Consider the following 22,571-nt stretch of genomic DNA (forward strand, 5'->3'; position numbering starts at 1 on the left):
AAGTTTCAACTACAAAAACCTTTTCCTTGGTCATCGATCATTCACTCAGCCCAATGTCGCCCAGCTTCATGTCGCCAGAACAGTATGCATCAAAGGTGAGACTAAGCCGAGCCCATACTGATAGGGGATCAGAAGTGGAACAAGTTCACAGAACCAAGATTCTACAAAAAAATATCTTAATTGATTGGTTTGAACTCTCGACCTCCGACATCATACACTCTAAGTCCGGATAAATAACCAATCAGACTATCGCCAAGTAATAGATAAAACACTCACAGCAACTCTATTCTCCTTAACATACATATAGCAACCATCCTGTAAAAGCATGTGGCCATCAATCCATAAGTAGACGACCTAATTTAACAGCCTTCATTTTCCCTCTCGAAAATAATGACAAAAAATAGGTTGGTTTCTGCTGGTTACTCAACAAAAAGCACTGGCAACAAGAAACAGCAACATATTCATGACTCAACCAAGAGAGTCGAGTCATTGAACATCCTGACATGGAAAGGAAGGCTCAACAATTCAAAAGAAACCAAAACATAATACGATAATACTATATATTTCTTATCCAATAGCAAGTATTCAGAGGAATTGGCACTAAACTCACACGTCCAAAAGGAAGGCATTGGCTCATAAATTTTTGTGTAATGCCAGCATTCTCCATGTTATGCAGCATATTGGTCACACTTTTCTATTTTGAGCATTAGGCAAGGGAAAAGACGTAGAATGAAAATTACAAGTGAAGCAAAAAAGAAAGAAAACAACATGATACTATACAACAAGCAGCGGCAGCAGCACATATTCTATCTTACTTATTCCTCATGCCCATTATTGACCTTAATCTCCAAAAGCCTCTCAACTGGTTGTCTGCAGATTGGACATCTATTTGTCTGGAACCGTAAAACCTTTGCACATCCACTACACATGCACTGCAACATAGAGCAGAAGGTCAAAAACCAACCAAAAATGTTATATCAACCAGTTAGTAAATTACTAGTATTTAGGTTTGGCTGATAAAATTGCTGCAGTTTCCAATGACAGAAAACATCATTTATGCTGGATTCAGTAATCTCTCATCAACAAACTCTACCTCATCAACATTTTGTATCATGAAAGGAAAAATCAACATACTGTACAGTCTGTACTCATGTTCATATTAGCATATGATATACTTCAGCTTTAATTAGAAGTATGAGCTGGCTATAAGAATCTCATTCTGCCAGCTGCTGCATATCAACAAACCTGATAAGTGATTCAAGGCATTTTCTAAAACAAAAACGCCCACAGAAACAGATAGCCGTGATTGGCAGGTGTGGAAATTATAAACCATCTACAAGAAACTACTCCCCATTGATTTTTTTCCTTCTTTTTCTTTTTAATGGCAACTACTCCCCCATGTAAGAACAAGTTTTGCGAAGATTATGACATTGCAAAGCAGACACGGATTAGTATACCAAGTCCTTTCCCTTATTTGAGAAATGCACTCCAAAAAGAGAAACTAGCAATTATTTGCATACCATGTGTCGGCAGGGAAGAACGGTTGTATCCCGTAGTTCTGACAGACAAATGACACATTCTTTTCCAGGATCATTTGCATCAACGTCACCTTCAACAGAGTTCCCAATGCCATATATCTCCTGCAGCTCATACCTCATCTCATTCACCCACAGAATCTGCTTCATTACCCTCGCTTGATATTCGCCTTTCTCCTTCTCAAATACTGCCTGAGTAATCTGAGAATTTGGGGATCCAGAAGTTTGGTTTCCATCCGAGCCACTTTGATCAGCGGGGGATGCATCTGCCTTCACTGCTAAAGGATAGACATCTGAATCACCTTCTTTCAGTAACTGAGTCTCCTCAAACATTGAGAAGTCAATTCCGGTTCCAGAGGACTGTCTGAACTTTTGGCCCAGACCTTTTTGAAAGTTTACCACCACTGGTGCAAGCAGCTGTTCCTTCATAGGTGTCAGTTTACAATCTTCGCCTTCTTTTGCGAAAAACATAATAGTGATGCTGTTTGTAGAGAGAACAAAACACAAACTATATTCAGTTGAAGATCTTACAACAGGCAATATTTCACTTTGTACCAAGAATGTCATGCAGCCTGAATTATAAGAAACAATATCTACGACAAAGAAGATTCTTTGAAGACAAGTGTGCACTTTTTATGATTTAAAAAAATGTCGGAAAAGCAAAATAGTATAGTCAAATGGCCACATATAAGCAAACTAACACACATCCATGATTGTCATCACAAAAATAGATGTTTATCAATGAGACATATATACTTGCTGCTTTGGAATACTATCTCATACAAAGCCTTGATCTCCCAACGCTGATCTTTTTTTTCCTTCTTCTTTTTCTGGTTGAGTTTTGTCACATAATTTAGCAAGAAACCCATGGTAACTGACACATTGTTCACCCTAACACCAAGCCAAATCTAAAACAGGTGATTTATCATTTTAACCTCCTGTTCAGTCATATTGTCTGCTTTCATTACAGAAACTGCAAAAGCAGACAAAATTGTAATATCTCCAACTACGTATCCTTTTCACCTCATCCTCAACCCTGCTACTTCCCCGCAGCAAACTTAATTTCCTTAGCCTGACATTCCGGCTTCTTAATTTCCAAGCCTGCACCCTTACTACTATTGGAGATAATCTTCAAACAACAAAGCATTCAAAATTGAAACTTTACCGATCCAGGTTTAAACACGTGTTTATCCACATGCAGGCAAGTTTGAAGAAATCGCTGTGAAAATTGAAATTGTATCATTCAAAAGACAGCAAGCATTCGAAAAGGTCCAGTTCAAACATCAGCAGTCAAAAACTTTGAGGCCAATCGTCAACCAAACAGATACCTTCCTTGAACTAATGAGAAACGACACTGCACATAATTTTCCAACACGTGTGGACTCATCGAAGAAACAATATCAACATTAATAATGAAAACACATAAAAAATGATAAAACACAGATCCATATAAAATAAAATCGAAATTACCTCCCGGAGACAGTGGCATCGAACGTGAAAGAGACAAGGAACTTCCCAGGATTCTCACCGTCTGGTTCGAGCCGCAAAGTCTCCTTCTTGAGATTAACATCATTGCGTATTGTCACAGCCTTCTGGTGCTCGACGTAAGGCGCCGGGGGCTGCATCATGGGCCCACACGGATATCTCCCCCAATGGCCCGGTTCCATCCGGTGATGGTGATCGTACGGAGCCGGAAGCGACATCGGCATGGAGGGCGGAGGAGGCGGGTAGTATCCCGGGTACTGGTAGTACGGTGGAGGGTTAGGGTTCGGGTGCTGCGCCGGGTACGGTGTGGCCGCCGCGAATACGTAACGATTCGCTGAGGTTTCCGGCTGAGGAGGCACGGCCGGAGGCAGCGGTGGATGATTCCTCCTGCTACCATGTCTCCGGCGACCGTGCCCGCCGCTGCTGCTGGTATTGCCCATTCCCTCTTTCTCTCTCTGCTTTCACAGAAGTGGGTAGCAAAACAACATAAAAGGGGAAACTGAAATGCTATAAATAGCAAGAGAAACTTAACTTGGCTTGTTGCCCTGCTTAGTTAGTCGGTCTCTGATAATGAAATGAAGATTTGGTAGTGAAAACGAGAGAGAAAATACGGGAGAAGAAGAAAGATTCCGATAATGGGGGTTGGGATTGGTGGGGGGAGTGGGGGTGGAAGGTATAATGGGATTGCGTGAAGCTCCACCCAACATCAAAACCACCATTGATGGGCGATAGAGATTATGCTAAAAGACTAAAGTGAATGTGATCTCCTTTTTCTTTTTATCCTCTTTTTTATTATTTTAATTAATTAATTATTACCGCATTAACTTTCCTTATTACCAATAATGCAGTTATACACATCATTTTATTTTTCGAGACGGTATTTGGCGATTCGAACCCTAATCACCAACGTGTACGGATGATACATATAATTTTTATGATTTCAATTAGTGGTTTGATTAGTGATTCGGGTGTATTTATACACTATACATTGCATATGCACAAATTTTATTTTTGGGAAATTGAAAAGTATAGTGCACAATGTTTGCTTTAACTTTCCTTTCAAGAATTAAACAATCAATAGGGAAGATTGAATGCATTGATTCAATTTGATTGATTGTTTGGTTTTAAATGATTTTTTTAAAATCATCCAAAAATAGAACTATCTCATTCTAAGACGGAAGATTGATAAACTTAATGCCACTATTCTTGAACAATTTAGTCGGGCCCTCTTTTGAAAAAAAAAATAGTGACATGAAAAATGTGAAATCTACACAATAAAACAAAGCATGCATTGAACTCAACATTTATCAATTGTGGTCATTCTTGGATACTATCGCGTTGTTTTCACTTTTCAATAAGTTGTTATAAATAAGATAAAGTATAAAATATTTTTGAGAAATCAGTTAAAAATGCATTAGCTCTACAAAGAAATTCATAAAACTATACCAATTAAATTATTTATGATGTAGTTCTTCATTTAAAATTTAAGAATTAAATTATTTTTATCAAAAAAATGTAAGTAAATAGATTCTATCAGAAATTTAAAATACTCATAATCAACCTAGACGATGGTGATCTAGGCAAAAATATCAGCTTAGACGGTCTACAACCCAGGCAAAGGTCATCAGTCCAGATGACCCAGCACTTATGGTGCAAGCAAACACAAGCTTAAAAGGCCAACGACTAAGGGTCACCATTTGACCTACGGGTCTAGGTCAGAGCCCGACCCTGGCCCAACCTTAAATTAGACCGGGCCTGGGCTCCATTTTTGGGGTTAGGTCCGGCCAGAGGTCGACTCAAACCCGACTATAACATACATTATATATATATACATATACAGACAGTGCATGCACTGTGTACACACACACACACATATATATATATTATTGCAATGTATGTGTATATATATACACATAATACATATATATTACACATATGCATATATATAATAATGAACATTATTTGCACCACATTTTTTACTAAGTACACCCCATTAACTCTTTAAAAACACACTAGATTGGAGTATACTTAATAAAAAATAGGGTGTAAATAATGTTCATCATATATAATACATTTCCCTCAAAAAAATACATATATAATCAAAATGTCGGGCCCGACCCGATCCAAAGGCCTAAGCCTTAAGGGCATGAGCCTCATTTTGAGAGTCAAGCCCTACCCAAAGCTCGATTATCAAAATCGGGCCCGGATCTCATATTTCGGGGCCGACCTGGTCCGGCCCAATGTCGAGTCCTACCAACGACCTAAGCAACATCTTAATAAGTTATTATCTAAAATCATCAGCCTAACATGCCCATAGCTTAGGCAAGCGGGCCCATGGTCTAAACAGTAAGAAATTGCGGCCCAAGTCCAATCATAATATAATTGTGGTGTTAGTTTATACTGCAAAGTTGATGTGATCTTCATTATATATATAGAATAGCCCAAGTTGTGGTACTAGCCCCACAATGTTCCAAAAAAACTATACATAACCAAATAAAAAAACTCCCAACTAGGGACGAGCCTTTTTAGGCATCAAAATATGGAGGTTTAAGGTTGTTAATTATGTCATTAATTATTCGGCCATTGTTAATTCTTTTTATAAGAAAGTTTTTTTAAAAAAAACATTAACATAAAAAATGAAAGTTGATTAAGCATCTCAAAATCCATTAAAATATAATGTTATTGAGCACTATTAGTTTGGTATAAGATGCCACGTCGCGATCAATTCGTTTGTTCACATTAGAGAGTCCACTTGCTGGTGTACACCAAGTGTTCGACAAAATGGCTCATTCGAACACGGCAAAGAGAGGAACAAATAAATAAATATATGATTTACAAATTTGCATAATATATCTAATGTTCAATATGATGTCAGTATACGAATTCAATGAAATAAAAATAATAGTAAATTACCTTAATAATGAAAATAAAGTAACAAAAGTATAATAATAATTCAATAATACTTGATAATTAAATATTTAATACAATCTCGTGCATCGCATGAATTAATTATTAGTTATATTAGAAGGCTTTGTGTTTCTTAGAGCACCCACATTGGCTTCTCTTAACAGATTTTCTAAAATACAGTAAAATGAGTCATTTTACAGTTTTACAGAATTATAATTCAACAGCACTCCACAATAGCTTCTCTAAACCATCATCTATCACTTACAATATTCATTTCTCCAATCAATTTTAAAATTTTTTATGTTTAATTTTTATCAATTACATTATATAATAACAAATATATTTTTGACAATATCATTTTTTTAACAAAATAATATATAAAATAAAGATAAAAAATATTAGATATATATTTCACAAGATATTTTTATTTTTTAAATATTAAAAATATTAGATATATATTTCTCAAGATATTTTATTTTTTAAAATATTAAAAAGATTAGATATATATCTCACAAGATATTTTATTTTTTAAATATTAAAAATATTAGATATATATTTCACAAGATATTTTATTTTCTAAATATTAAAAATATTAGATATATATTTCACAATATCATATGCTCTTATTATTTTAATATAAAAAATTGTGAAAATGCAATGTTGTTTACACTTAATTATCAATAAATTTATTATTTTTTTTAGAAAGAAACTTATTTGTTTTAAGGTTTATGTTAAATAGAAAATACAAATATAAAACAATAAATGTTGTCTATAATTAAATAAATTTAGGTCAAATAAAAGCAAAAAAAATTAGATAGAATGCGGTTTGGCAAACTCCTATAGTTTAATATTAAAAAATTGTCTGTCAAAGAATTTAATATTAAAAAATTGCTAACAAGAGCTATAGTGCTCCTCTACCTTTAGCAGAGCACTATAGCATCATGGGAAAAAAGTGGGCCCCTCCTGTAATATAGGGGGACTATTGTGGCTGCTTTTGTTATAATTTGTGATGTTTCATCCTGTAAAATAGGATACAGGATCAATGTACAAGAGTTATTGTGGTGGATGCTCTTACCTAATGCCTCCTACATGTTGGGCCCCTGTAATAGAGGGAGGGCCCAGCCAAGTTGATTACTCCTCCACTCGCAGCTTCCAAGTTTTCAGGTGGTCTTTGGTTGGAAGTTTCTGTTTTCCTCTCCATGCAGAAATCAAATCAATATGGATCAAAGATACGTCTTCCAACACTTTGAACAATTCACAGGGCACCGTCCAAGGTTTCTATTGACTTCTTCAGTAGAAACTTCCAGAATATCTTACCCTGATTTGAAATTTGAAACTGACTCATTCAAGAGGGTCATAGAGACATTCCGCGTAGAATTATTAAGCTAAGTGATGGTCAAAAAAATAAGATGTAATCTTGGTAGATCATTATCTTTGTTAATTGAAATTAAAACAAAAACCAAAACCAAATATAGCGGAGGAAACATGTTCTACATTATTGATAAATTAAATGAGAGAACTTATTAATGAATAACAGTCTAACAGATACTGCCAGTCTAATCACTCGACGATGATCTAAATGGTTATTCTTATGGACTTAAGGGTGTACAGTGCTCGAGGTTGGAAGTTTGAACCAATCAATTGGAATTTTCTTTGTGGAATTTTGGTTTCGTGGATTTGTCTCACTTTTGACCCCTATTCGTATGGGTTTCGGCCCAATCTGACCTATCATCATGTGTGGACGCCGACATTTTAACTATCCGAAAAACATGTAGGGTTGGGTGGTTTCTCGATAAAAAAATTAAAATTATACAACCAGTCTTAAGTCATTGTCCTAATTCCTTTCTCAAGTCATTACTGATAAATTAAATGAGAGTATTAATTAATATGCACAGTGCCTGAGAACCAATCAACTGGGATATTTCTGTGTGGAATTTCAGTTTCGTGGATTTGTCCCACTTACAACGCCTACCCCTACCCGTATGGGTTTCAACCAAATCTTATTTGTCATCACATGTGGGTGCGGACTTTTCAACTATCTGAAATAAATGTTGAATTGAGTGGTTCCTCGATTAAAAATAAATAAATTATGCAGCCAGTGTTAAATCATGGTTCTAATTCTTGTCTTCCTGTCTCAAGTCATTATTGATAAATTAAATGAGGGTATTAATTAATGAGTAACAGATACAGCAAGTCTTAAATCATTGCCCCAATTCTCCAACTCTGAATAATTGGATAAGACAAGAACAAAGACCAAAACCTAATGCCAAGAGGGGTTTCAGGTTTGGCAATGTGTGTGTATATATATATAAATATATATAAACCCATCAAATCTATCATGCCAAATAGGAAAAAAAATTCAGAACTGCCATCGAAGAAGTCAAAAACCACAGGCATGGCTGTTCCAATCTGTATTCCTTTCCTTCTATGAAAGTTTGGTTTGTTGCTTTTTCTTAACATGTCCCTCAACAGAACAATTCTTGTGGATTAGCCCAAATTGGTTAAAAGCAGACACACGGATCAATGAAATGAAGTTCCCTTTCTGTTGTTTTTCTTCTACCTCGGCCGCCGCCCCCACCAATGGAAGTCGTCTTGGTAACCCACTTTTGCTTTTCCCTTTTGTTTTACATTGTTTTTATGAGTCTGGGTATCATGGTATTCTTGAATTCATATGCTTTTATGGTGAATCTGAACCAGGACAACAAACCCATGAAAATTTGCGATTGTTCTCCTATGATGAACTCAAGATTGCCACTGATAATTTCTCTGCCTCAAACAAGATTGGAGAAGGAGGCTTTGGCTCTGTCTACAAGGTCCAGTCAAGACTCAAGACTGAATAGGACATTTGGCTTATCTAAGGGCTTATCAGATTGTCTGTTTCTTGTTTGATGCTTTGATTTAACTTTTGCCAGGGATTCCTACAAGATGGTACTGTTGTGGCTGTAAAAGTTCTATCCGTTGAGCTTGAATCGATGCAAGGCGAAAGGGAATTCGTATCAGAATTAGCTGTTTTCTCCAATATTAAGCATGAAAATCTCATTACATTACAAGGATGTTGTGTCGAGGAAACTTACAGATTAATTGTGTATGATTACATGGAAAACAATAGCCTGGCTCACACATTGCTTGGTAATCACTTTCTTTCTCTTCATTGTTCGATTAAGCCTCCGTTATCATCGGCCTCTTTAATCCTAGTATTCTTATTAATAGGGGGAGAGCAAAACAGGATGAAATTCAGCTGGCAAGTAAGGCAAAAAATATTGATAGGTGTTGCTCGCGGACTTGCTTATCTTCATGAAGAGGTTACGCCTCATATTGTTCATCGAGACATCAAAGCAAGCAATATACTACTTGATCGAGATTTTACTCCAAAGGTGTCTGATTTCGGGTTGTCGAGGCTACTTAGGGACAACCATTCATACATTAGTACTCGTGTTGCAGGGACATTGTAAGTGGAATCATGTCCTGTAATGTTGTTTCTGGTATACTTTTTCTTGCAAGAAAACATAGCTAATTGGGTTTTACTGCAATTGCTTATGCTAAAAAGGGGCTACCTTGCTCCAGAATACGCCATTACCGGACATTTGACACGAAAATCAGATGTCTACAGTTTTGGAGTGCTGTTAATGGAAACTATTAGTGGTCAGTCCGTGGTGAATTTTGATCTGCTAGAGGGACAAAAGTACCTTGTTCAGCTGGTAGGTACATTACCAACAAACAATGTCACGTTTTCGATGATCATATGAAAAAAACTGACGCACTGTGTTTTAACAATGTGCAGGCATGGGAAGCATACCAGGCAAGCGATCTTGCACGGCTAATAGATCCTATGCCGGGTTTGAATTTATCAAAAGGAGAAGAAGAAGCCGTTCGGTTCCTAATGTTAGGCCTACTTTGCGTGCAAGAAACAGCGAGGCTCAGGCCATCGATGTCAACGGCTGTCAAGATGATGACTAATGAAATTGACATCAGAGATTTTAAGATTTCCCAGCCCGGACTCGTTGCTGATCTAATGAAAATAAAACTAGGCAGTAAAACTTCATCCTCCAAGAGCTCGATCACCACCGCGACCAATACTTCGTACTTTTGAGTTTTGACAATTACAGCTTGTTCTACATACCAAAAGAAATTTGTACAACTTTCCAGTTAGGTCTAGTTTGAGAGCACCTCTTTTTTTTTTTTCAAATATTGGGTGCATTTTTTTAATGTAAATTGTGTTCTGATATTCATCATACTGATATAGAAGGTAAAAGTGTTGAAGTTTGTTGCATTCTATAGAGTCAATTTCAGTGTGCAATTCTATATCCAAGAACCAACCTTCATATGATCCTTCCTGCCATGAGACTTCAGACGACGTAGAAGTTATCAATGGTGCTAGTCGGCCCAAAATTATGGTAGCCCAAATAGCCCAAATCTAGGTGACAGTATGACTCAGCTGATGATTGTACAAGTGAGAGAAAATTAAAATTCAAAAACTTTCATTCTCTTATCTCATAGATGGTAGAGACGGAGAGATCCCTACTTTCTCTCTCTCATTCCATCTCTCTTATTTTCACGGTGAAAACAAAAATCAATCATCCAACCACCGATCATGGCTGTCAACACACCAATCTGATTTTTTTTTCAATATGAACTAAGAACAATCAAATTAATAATTTTGCTGATTTATATCAACAAAATAACTTATTCCATTGATTTTATCAATGGATTTGGGCTATTCCATTGATAAAATCAATGGAATGGGGATATTCCATTGATTTTATCTGAGAAGCAAATTGAATATTTAGAGGAAAACAAAATAAATTCAAAAAAATAGAATGAGAAAGAATTGTTTATTTAGTATGGCTCCTTCATCGTACAAAGATCCTCCTGTAACCAAACCCACATATAGCACACAATGGATTCTCACCCATACCCTTGACCCATTCAAGTGGATTAGTTAGGAAGAACTCATCTCTGCTTTAGAGTTTGCTGTGGCACATGTGAGCAACAGCTAACTCTCTTTCCCCTTCTTTCTTCTCTCCCCGCTTCCACCACTGGCCGACGACAACTCTGACGTCCGGCAATGTTTGGTGTTCGTGTTGGTCCCAAAATGATTAGACAATAATCATGAACACAATCCAACCCTCATCAACCGGATCTAGTAGCAAGATTGACCAGAAAATCCAAAGGAATTTGCCATGGAGTCGGACTTTCGAACATCAGATTCGGCAGCCTCCGACGCTGCCTTTGCAAACGGGCACCACCACTGGACTCCCCGCATTGAGGAGCACCTAGCCCAACCATCTATCAGTAGGAACAACCACCGGAGGTGCTTGACCCATGTTGTGACCCAGCCACCGACAGTGAGAGGAAGAGAAAGGGGAGAGAGAGAGAGAGAGAGTGAGTGTGTGTGTGTGTGAGGGGGAGGGGAGAGAGTGAATATTTGTGTGAAATTTTCAAATTTCAAATTTTATCCACATAGGATGCTGATATAGACATGCCAACTAGATTTGGGTTCTTTTGGGTTACCAAATTTTGGGCTCTTTGTCATTTTCCTTTAATATTTAGTTAAATTTCAACCTCTAGTAAAGAACCCATTAGATTTCTTGGTCTAAGAATTTTTAAAAAAAGAGAGAAGAAAAACCCACAACAAAAACAAGGGAAGAAAGCAGTCTCCTCAGCCTAAAGTGTTCTTACCTGTTCAAAAACAATTAATGGAGACATGGCAACATTTTGAAATGACTAACCTTTCTGCAAATTGTGCTTAAAGACTGAGTTCTTGCCATTTTATGCTGGAAGAGTGTAGCTCGAATGCAACATTGTCTAAACAGCAGTCTCTCTAAGCAACTGTGTGGATAAATAACTGTGTAAGCTACCAAGAAAGAAATATTAACACAGTACAGTAGTTCCACTGGCATGCATGACTCCTCGCACGCCATCTGCTGAGGCCACCAATATCTTGATGGGCTTTGCAAATGGCATACAGGGAGCCAGGCATAGTTTGTAAATGGCATACAAGGAGGTAATGGAGATTTAATTTGTGTGTGTGTATATATGAGGCCACTCCATAGACATCAAAATATTGGCTTCTAAGCAAGCATTCCTCTTCCTATACTTCTCCTTTTTCCCCCACCGTTTTTCCCAGAAACAGCCAACTAGCGGTTGAGTTGGCAACTTGGCATGATAGCAAATACAGCTCAAGAAACCAACTCCACCTGAAAGTCTATTTCTTTTTCGAAAAGGGCATTGTGTGTGAGCTTAATAGAGTAAGGAAGAAGCTGTGGGGATGGAGTGAGAGAGATAGAGATGATGTAAAAACCAAAATTTAAGCTTATTTTCCGGATCATAAAGCAAAGTTGTTTTCTTTTTTTTCTCTCTTACAAAACCAATTTGTCTTGGAGTTCTTGGATCACTATAGATTCCCATATATCTCCATAGCTTGCGTTTTTTGAAAGAACAAGTTCTCTGTCATTTCTAACTTTAGCCTCACTCACTTATATATTCTCCCCAAATATTCCCAGTCCTATTGTTGGTGTTGTGGCCTGTGGGATCCTTTTCCGCACAGATTCTCTGTCACTTCACATTATACTTTATCTGCAAGTGCAAAGCCAACCATATACTCTGAGTATCAATTATTTCAGTTTTTGTCTTTATGAAGTCGATGTCCAGCAAACTATAATCACAGGTGACCAGATACAGTTTCTCACTTGTTTCTAAGACTTCAATTGCTAAGTCTTGCAGGTTAACTTTTCCTTGACAAATGACAATTTAGGCCACCAATTATCTTTCAGGGCCAGATACATCATATACATAGTTTTGTACGTCGAGTACCGTATAAGCAAGAAAAGAAAATATTGGGATGGTGAAGTTGACATCATTCAATAGTTTCGGCGTTATTTACTTGCATGGGCCAAAGGCTCATGGGAGTCGGGAGATTCTCCCCGCACGGTTTTGGCCCGGTCTAAATTATCGTCAGAGTGAAGTGGGCTGGGTTGGCGGCCCAAGTTTAGAGTTGGCTTAGCTATCCAGTGGGCATGTTGGAAAAAAGATATAATTGGTTTAAGCCATTTGGAAATTCTCTGTCAAAACTCTCATGCAGAAGGCTCTCACAATGGGTGATATCGGGAACATGCAAGATGTATAGAGACCTTACTCCAATATAATATGTGGAGAGGAAATCCTCATGGTAGAATACAGTGGCTTTTTACATCCTCTTTAGAATCAACTTCCTCCCCTTGGACATACACTATGAGAACATATAGAGCCTAGAAAAGAATCTCATCGCATACAAAGAGGATCAACATCATGACTATCAAATGATGCATTGCATTGCTGCAGAAAGATTTGAATACAAATGTACAATTCCAAAATAGCAGTACTCACCAAAATTCCTGAAATGCCTACTTTCTTTGGCTGGCCGTCAGTTGCATCTTGTGCAAGCTGAGGACTCAGCTTCAAGACTACAAGATAAGTCCTTCCTTCACAATTTGCTCCAGCCATGTTGCTATCACTGACATTGTAGGACGCTCACTAGGATTTTGCCTGACTGCTAGCTCTGCTATATCAGCTAGTTTAAGGAGAGGCTCGACGTTTCTCGGAAGAGCCACATACTGATCAATAAGGGCAGCTGCCTTACCCAGTTTGATTAAGGGTATTGCCCACTCAACTATACTTGGGGGTGTATAATCTACATCATATGATTTTCTTCCACTAAGAATCTCCAGCAGTACAATCCCAAAGTTGTAAACATCATTCTTCATTTCTTCATTAAGATCCTTTTCATTTGATGTAAGAAGGCCAAAATCTGCAATTCGTGCTCCCCAATCGGAATCTAGAAGAATGTTTGAGGTCTTAATGTCCCGATGGACAACCGGAGGCACAAATTCCTTGTGCAGGTACTGTAGCCCCTTTGCAGCCTGCATTGAAATGTTTAATCTGAGGTTCCAATTCAGAGGAGAAAGCCCACTATGAAGATGGTCGTAAAGAGTTCCACGGGGCATATACTCGTAAACAAGCAGTCTCTCTCCCAACTCTGAGCAGTAACCCAGCAAGTTTACAATATTGCAATGGCGGATTTTGCAGAGGATTTCTAACTCCATTTCAAAATCCCGGCTACTGGTATGTATTATTGTGGCAGCATTGGCCCTCTTCACAGCAACTTGGTGCCCATCTGCCAAGATTGCTTTGTAAACAAAACCATAACTTCCCCGGCCAAGTTCATTGAACTCCTTGAATCCATTGGTGGCATCTTTGAGCTCTGAAAGTCGAAAAACTTGAGCCATACCAGGACATGAAGCCACAGAAGGAGAAAGGTTATTGGCAATATTGTCAGTTTCCAACTCTGGCTTTCCAATGCAAGATTTAAAATGCTTTTTACCCCCTTCTTCTTTCCGAGTCCCAATCAGATAAGGAAGAAGACACCAGCACATCAAGATCAAAATGAAAACAGAAGCACAAGACCCAATTATGATTGCTAATCTATGCCAGTGATCCCAATGCTTCTCAGGTGTGGATTTTAGCCCACAAACCTCCCAACAAGAACTGTTCTGGCAAAGAGTGCAAGGGGTGCATACTCTGTCAGCATTTGCAGTACATTGACTAGACAAGAAGAACCCTTCAGTACAATTTGACCCACAAGGAGAACAAATCTTTAAATCTTTTCTAACGCATAAACTTGTCAAATCTGCCTCGTTTAGCAGACTTGCATTGAATGCAAACTCTCCCTCACCACAAGAACCAGGGCTACAAAGACCTGGACTGCACAACTCTAATGGAGGATTAAACTCTGGCAGCATGGAGGCATTAACAAACGAGCAATCAAGAACCAGATCATCCTCCCTGATCCCACATGTAGTAAAATCAGATGAAGCAATGGCCATGAATCCTGAACCACCCTTTGGATTCAATGACAAATTGAAGCTTCCCCAACACTCAACAGCATGATTATCTTCTCTTATACCACAAAAATGGTTAGGACCAGCTGATAAGGACACAAACCCAATCCCAACGGGAGGACCTAGAAACGAATCAGCATTACCACCCCCACATTCAACTTTACGAGATCCTTCCAAGATCCCACAAAGAGAACCTCTCCCTGAAGCTAGAACAGCAAAATTCTCTGTCATCACAGGCATTCCCAAACTCGTCAAATTTGGTCCCCAACAAACAATCCCTCCTTTCACTCCACCACAACTAAACCCATCACCAGACACAACCTTCTTCAAAACAAGGTTACTTATAGATTGATTATAAAACAGACTACTTTCTTTAGCTCTTAAACTATTATTCGAATGTCTCACGATATCCCAGCAATCAACGGTACCCGAATCGTTATCGGAGTAGTAAGCACCTCTGATAGCACACACATGGTTCTTGCCAGCAGCAATGTGGCAATAAGCAACGGTTCGATAGGTAGAAGGGACAAGATCTGAAGAAAAGGAGTTCCAACACAATGCTTGTGAAGTGTTCGCCGCAATGCCGCACAGAAACCCTTCGCCTCCAGATAGGGCGGCCATCGGGGGAATACTACTAGAAAATGCAGATGCGGCTGACGATGATGACCCAGACATGGGTGCTGAGAGGGAGCTATTGTTCTTGGTCCAGCAGATGACTTCCTGCGTTCCGCCGGCATCAATGGCGCAGAAGAATCCGTCATCACCTAAAGCAGCTGCGATTGGGCCCATGGAGCCAAACCCAGATGCAGCAGAGCAGAAAAGCAGTAGCAGTAGAGGAATAATGAGCGAAGATTGCATATTGGATCGTGGGTCGAGATGTCGATAGTGAAGGTGGTGGTGAACTTGGATTAGAGGGTGTCATGGGGTGCAGTGCTGGGTATTGTTGTTTGTGTTGCTGGTGATGATGCTGATGGTGGCTATGAAAGAACGTGGGTGTCGCCATTTTTACAGTTCTAATGACCGAACTTCCAAGGTACAACACAACATTTACCGCTAATGGAAATTACATATATATTGCCATTCTAGTCATTTTGGATCCAGAGCCCGCTGTGATTCACTAAACAAGTTTTATCCAGAAGGAAGTAGACAAGTTCAGTAACTCATCACTGTTACTTCAGTTCACGTAATACACTGAACTATGACTGGATTGTGATCCGAATCTACCTAGGATTTTACCGTCAATGTTTTTTGTTTGATAAAGAAATCTGAGTAGACATAGGATGGATTAATGAAGTAAAAGACTAGTCTATTTTTGTTTTATATTCCACATTGGACAAAGGATTCCGAGTCATCTGGCAACCGCCGATCGGATCACGTGGTCGCATTGTCATCTATTTGGCCTTATACGGTCAGCAACTCACCATGACGTCCCACCATATACTACGTTGTCCTTTTCGTTTTGGTCAACAAAGTCAAGCCTGGTTTGTCCTCATCTTACAAAAATCACATTTCATTTCATAGGGTTTTGTAGGGGATTTATGCCTTATCTTGTCGGCACCCACTGAAATTATCCAGAAGATACAAAACGAGTGCAATTATGGGTCCCGATAGAACTTCAAATCTAGCATGAAAGCCGAAGTCCAATGGTGGGGAATTGTCACGTTTTGATGAAAAAGGGGAAATGGGGAGTGGGAACCCACCCACATGTTTGGAAGGGATTGAGCTTGCTGCTTGCATGTGATCTGTTTTTGAGGGGAAGTAACACATGAAACTCATCTTAGATTGTGTTGCTCAAGTGGGAATTGAATGTGCATCGAATATCCATGCCAAGATAAAATCACATGCCCAAATAAAATCGATATTTTCTTTTTCTTACTTCCATCTTCTTAGCTAAAGGTAGAATTTCATGTTTTTAGAATTTTCCACAAATAATCCTAATATACCTCTTATATTGTTCTCTGGTCTTATAAGAACTAGATTATCATCACTATAGACTAGGGATATCCACGTTTGGTATTTTTTTTTCCTCAATTTTTTGACATAAATTTAATCGATTAGTCAGTTTGGTCAGTTTTTTCTATTTTTCGGTTGCACCTCACTAAACTTACCTCCCTTAGTTAGATTAACTAAGACATATTTTTAAAGAATAAAATATCAATCGAAATTTAAACTCTTATTTAACTTTTTTTATAATTTACCACCATTCTGACTCTTCCTCTCATAAATTTCACAGTTTTCACTTGAGTTTCTAACCACAAAAATATGGCTAGAATGTGAACTTGTAGTGAATTCAATAAAATCTTTTCCTTAATACATCTTTTATTTGATTATCAAGCTTGTCTATATTTTGTTTAGTATATATATATATATCTAATAGTCCAATAACGTAGAGATTACCTGAGATTGAGAATCCCTAAAAGATTACTTGCCGAACCTTTTTTTAAGAAACTTATGTATGATCAACTAACATTAGCGACAGAACTTGTAGTCCAATTTCTTATTGATCTCCCAGTAAAACAATCGTGCTAAATTTGTCTGTTATCGAGAATAGTGGAGCCCATTTTATTTATTGGGATAGATGGTCGCTAGTGGCAGGCCCGTCCTCATCATGGCCTATTGGAAGTTGGAACTTGGAAGAATATGGAGCACCTGGTTTTCCCATGTTCAGAGCTAAATATGCTTGGGATGGGTGATGAGAATCTCACATTGAAAGATTGTGAGTTTATAGCCTAGATTATAAAGGAGGGCAAATTCTTCTATTGTCAACCTAGGTTTTCAATAGAGAGTTAAGTCCAAACTTGTGATACTAGACTTGAGACCTACGGGTATTCATCATTGGTGTTTTCATTGAGCATGCGTTGACCCGCATGCAGGCCCGTGGACTAATGCTATCATAGGCGGGCCCATCCCTTGTTGAGTTGAGTTAGCAGACAATGGGTTATATTTATAGTGGACGGGTTGGAAAAGAGAAAACGGCGTTAAAAAAAAGAAAAAAATGTCGTTCAAGTAATTGGGAAAACCCTGATATACTGGATTGGCAAGTGGGCCAACCATCGAAATGGTCCAGCTAGGACCATGCACGAGGACGTGCATGCTCCCAAGAGGGAGGATTGATGAGAATCCCACATTGGAAAATGGTGGATTTGGAGTAAAAAGAAAGAAGATGTCGTTCAAGTAAATGAGAAAACCCTGATCCACTGGATTGGCAAGTGGGCTGACCATCGAAATGGTCTAGCCCGGGCCATGCACGAGGACGTGCATGCTCCCAAGGGGGAGGATTGATGAGAATCTCACATCGAAAGATGGTGGATTTGGAGTATAGGGTATAAGGAAAGTCAAACTTTCTACTGTCAACTTGGGTTTTCGATAGAGTTTTAAGTCCAAACTTGTAATGTTAGACTTGGATCCTCATCCCGTGTGACAAGTATTCACCAATGAGCTTGTTCCCATGAAACCTTGCCTAGAAAACAAAAATACACCCGTGAAACTTTTTTTTTTAATCCAATTGTTCCCATGAAACTACTTAGATTACAAAGAAGACATGCGGATGAATTATGGTAAATAAATAGAAGAAGAAACAGAGACGAACAGAAAAAGTTCCTCCAAACAAGGAGAAGTTGAAATCTCTGTGAAAGAAATAAGAGAAGCTGGTGCAACTTCTACTCAAGTCCCTTCGTGTCCTACGCATCAGACAATTATAAGCCTTGATCCATAAAGATGACTCCAAAGAAGTTGGTCCATCAAAAGAGTTAGAACCCAGTATCCTTCGTATTTGATAAGAGTTTATTTTGACCAATTTATCAAAAATTTCAATTCACTCACACCAACAATATTATCTATTTTAAATTTACCGATTCCAATATATATATTCAATCCACACGTCTTTGTTCTTCCAAAACCTCGTTAAATGAGAGGGACATAAGCTTTTCGTATAAATCACTTCGCTTGGCTAGTAAGAAAAGCAACCCCTTGAAATTCAATAATTCGAACACTTAATCCCCCTTTTTATCGTTCAATTTACTATCGATAGATTGGTTGAATTGGCTTGAAATTACCGTGAGAAAAAAAATAATAAATTCAGTGAGCCAGCAAACATCATTACTACTAAACATGGGATTGAAATGAACAAAGAATATTGGCAAAAAAAACCATTGAACATACAGAAACAGAGTTATCTTGAATTCACAATTTACTGCATCAACCATGAAGATTTGATTAGAAAACTCTCCAATCAGGTCAACAATTGCAACAGAGAACTAAAAAAAATAGGAACTTGAGAGAAAAATTCAACAACTCCTATGATTCATCATCGCAATCCTCAGGCTCTTCCTCTGTTATGGTCTCCAGACCAGGAGAATTTGAAGCTTTTGTGAAAGAAATGACAAGAGCTGGTGCAACTTCAGTCCAAGAATTCACATAATTGATCTTCTTCGCCATTTGCATCAGAGAATTATATCACTTGCTAATTGTTTGTTTCCTGCCAAATTGGATTCAATTAGACAGACCAATTTGATGATATTGAGAGTAAAGTTGGTAGAGATAGCATTTTATAGGAGGGAGGGGGTTTACAATAATGGAGAGGACAGAGAAGCCACTAGTGATGGTGCTCGGTCCTCATTTCTCCACTAAAGCACTAAAAGCTAGTAAAAAATGACAAACACAAAAGTATGAGACATGTGTTCAATGTGGGTTAATTATAAGTGGAAACAAAAAGTTAGAGGTGGGGAAACAAAAATCGATTAGGGATCCGACATCACTTGTTTACGAAATATTTATATGTCTAAAATTTAACACGGATTGAATTTAAGACATATTTAATGGATCAAATTCGGATTGGTTTAAATCCGGATCATATTTCTGTGTTTGAATCCGAACCCAGTTTTAAATCGGACAAAATTTTGTGTTTGGATCTGAATTTTGAATATATAACTTAGTTTAGTTCGAGTCGAATAAATTCAATCATTTGGATCGGACAAAATTTTGTCATCCTTACAGGAAGTGAATAGGTTTCTGAAAACTTCTATTATTTGAATAGTTTAATATTTTAATTCCATTATTCAATAATAAAATGTATCTATGGCCCTTAGGTAGACCCAAAAAACTGGGCTTTCTTTTCACTTTTTGAGTCCGGTCCAAAACATTTAAAATGTATTCATGGGCTCTTGTAGGCCCAATAACACAAAGCCTTCAAGCCGAACTCACTTTCTCTTCAACGTTAATTCAAATACACGAGGCTTTTGTTTTATCTTTGACTGGCCTAATGTTAGTTACGGCCTACGGGCTTTGATATAGGCCCAACCGCATGCCTCGACCGTTGTTCTCAACAGATTTAACGGTTCCGCATTTTTTTCAAGAAAAGCAAGAAAGTGTAAACCAATCAGACTCTGCTCTTATACATATGCATATACATACATACATACATACATATATATAATAAATTCACTCTCCCTCTCAAACGCATTCAATACTTTTCGAACGGATCAGGAAAAATTCTCTCTGAAAATTGTGAAGAAAGAAAGTAGAGAACAACCATGGAGCAAAACCCAACTGGAAGCAACGAAGATGGTGATACCGGCACACCGGAGAGCGAAAATGTGAGAATAGATGGAGCTATTGCGCAGCAGGAAACTGTGTATTCTGAAGAAGACAGATTGAAGAGAGAGGCCGCTCTAAACCTTCTTCATATGAAGAACACACCGACGACATCGGAAGATCTTAATGAGTCGCGAGAAATAACGAAAAGACTCACGGCTATTAATTACCATAAATTACAGATTAAAGCAAACCTGCTGGTTCTGGAGTCGCCAACCCTGGCAGAGATTATTGGAGAAGAATGTAAAGGGCCTTTGGAGACACAATTGACGGAGTCGGAGACTGTAGCGAAGGAGTACTTGATCACCATTACCAAACCGGAGTATGACGAGTTTATCAAGCCTTTCTTGACTGAAAATGATCAAGAAAATGTCAAGAATGATGGGATTCCGGTGACCATGTACTGTTATCAAGATGTCAAGAAGGAGCTGCCCATGATTCTCAAAGAGCATAAATCCGGAGATTCTGATGCCATCTATGTACTCACTGGATCACAGAACTGGAAAGATTTGTGTGATATTCTGATCCAAGTTGATGCGTTTGTGAATATTTGGATGTTTCGCCGAGCCGGAGGCCGGAATCTTTGCTCTGCTATCACTTTAGCGAGATTCGGACTGCCATCCTCAAAAATAATAATCCAAAGAAACCAACTGCCTCCAAGCCCGTATCAGGACATTGTTGGAAAATGGAGTGGACCCTTTTCAAAGCAATTGAGAAATAGTGACATGCAGCTGAATAAGCCAGCCCTCATCTTTCTAAGAAAACACTACGAAGAATTTATCGAGCCGTTATTGATGAATTATGAAATTGATCTCAAGAATGGGGTTCAGGTGACAATGTACAGAACTGCTACTCCAAATGTAAAGAAAGAGTTCTTGATGAATCTTAAGCTCCGGGGATCCAACCAGTATGTTCTCACTGATGGGTGGAAAGAATTCTGCCAAAAACATCCATTTATGATCAAAGTTGGTGAATTTGTTACACTCTGGATGTTTATTAGAAATAACGAAGAAACCCCGACACTTTGCTCGATCATCACTTCAGGGAGAGTGGAAGAAGAAGAAAAATACAAGCTACCAGCATTCTGATGCAGGTGGGCCCCACCCCACAGAGGTCCTCCCTCTCGAGGGCGTGGGCTGTCAACCCCGAGCCCGTCGAAACCCCTCCATGGGCCACGGGCCTAAGGGCCTAGCCCAACCACATCAGGCCTGCAGACCATACACCCCAACCCATCTGGATGCATTTCTGCAAGCCAAGGTTGTTGGTGCTGGGAGTCGAACCCCAGCACCCTTTAACACTAAGGCGTTACGCCTTAGCATCAACCATCGAGCTGCAGGAATGCATCCAGATGGGTTGGAGTGTGCGGCCTGCAGGCCTGATGTAGTTGGGCTAGGCCCTTAGGCCCGTGGCCCATGGAGGGGTTTCGACGGGCTCGGGGTTGACAGCCCACGCCCTCGAGAGGGAGGACCTCTGTGGGGTGGGGCCCGCTGCATCACATTCCCTCCGGTGGCATCCCTGAACAACCTTATTGTGAAGTGCAGTAAACCTTTTGTGAAGACGTTGACAAAGAGCGATGTGAATGGAACAAAAAAAATGCTCCTCATTCACAAAAATAATTTTGTGACGTATCTTGAGCCTTTGTTGAACGAGGGAGAAAAAGAAGCAGAGACCATTCCGGTGACAGTCTACGATGCAGATGGGAAGAATTTTTCAATGACTCTCAACAAAGGAACGTCCGGGGCGCATTCGCTGACTGAAGGATGGATTGAGTTCTGCAGAGAGCACAATCTGATCATAGAACAAGAATTGGTCATATGGATGTTTCGAAATACAGGAGACAAGAAGCTCTGCTTCGTCATCATTTCCACCGGCGAATTGAATACAACTGCAGAGGCTGAACTGGCACTGCTTCAGGGGGGAAATCCGGGGTTGCAGAGGAACTAATGCAATCTCATGGTAATTCTGAAACCAGAATGACTAGTATAGTATTGAGGATGAAGAACTGATAGTAGAACTGCTGAGTAGAATTTTAATTGTTTAGCATTAATGTAGGTTCATGACAATAATGGTCATTGGTACATAATTCTTTTGGGTTTGCTTTTTTGGGGTAGAAAAAACCCTTTTTGTTGTGTAGAAATTTTGATATGAAGAAGACGAACACATGTATCTGCACATT

At 38.8% G+C, this 22,571-nt stretch overlaps 3 protein-coding genes across 3 annotated transcripts; 1 reads left to right on the top strand and 2 right to left on the bottom strand.

Moving 5' to 3' along the window:
* Positions 1 to 543: 543 nt before the first annotated feature.
* LOC120013656 (probable E3 ubiquitin-protein ligase LOG2) lies at positions 544 to 3,713 on the bottom strand. Its single transcript, XM_038865541.1, has 3 exons — positions 3,006 to 3,713; positions 1,521 to 2,016; positions 544 to 932 (listed from the first exon to the last, which is right to left on the bottom strand). Exons 1-3 carry the CDS (start codon positions 3,458 to 3,460, stop codon positions 816 to 818), a joined length of 1,068 nt encoding a protein of 355 aa, XP_038721469.1. The 5' UTR covers positions 3,461 to 3,713; the 3' UTR covers positions 544 to 815.
* A 4,475-nt stretch (positions 3,714 to 8,188) lies between these two features.
* Positions 8,189 to 10,200, top strand: LOC120013911 (putative serine/threonine-protein kinase). Its single transcript, XM_038865893.1, has 7 exons — positions 8,189 to 8,320; positions 8,400 to 8,522; positions 8,625 to 8,740; positions 8,840 to 9,056; positions 9,138 to 9,375; positions 9,475 to 9,625; positions 9,709 to 10,200. The coding sequence occupies exons 1-7, from the start codon at positions 8,191 to 8,193 to the stop codon at positions 10,015 to 10,017; spliced, it is 1,284 nt and encodes a 427-aa protein (XP_038721821.1). The 5' UTR covers positions 8,189 to 8,190; the 3' UTR covers positions 10,018 to 10,200.
* Positions 10,201 to 13,048: 2,848 nt separating this feature from the next.
* Positions 13,049 to 16,004, bottom strand: LOC120011882 (serine/threonine-protein kinase-like protein CCR1). The gene has a single exon (XM_038863038.1). It carries the CDS (start codon positions 15,659 to 15,661, stop codon positions 13,370 to 13,372), a length of 2,292 nt encoding a protein of 763 aa, XP_038718966.1. The 5' UTR covers positions 15,662 to 16,004; the 3' UTR covers positions 13,049 to 13,369.
* Positions 16,005 to 22,571: the final 6,567 nt, after the last annotated feature.

Source organism: Tripterygium wilfordii, chromosome 13 (assembly GCF_013401445.1).
Source record: "Tripterygium wilfordii isolate XIE 37 chromosome 13, ASM1340144v1, whole genome shotgun sequence".
Classification (NCBI taxonomy): domain Eukaryota; kingdom Viridiplantae; phylum Streptophyta; class Magnoliopsida; order Celastrales; family Celastraceae; genus Tripterygium; species Tripterygium wilfordii.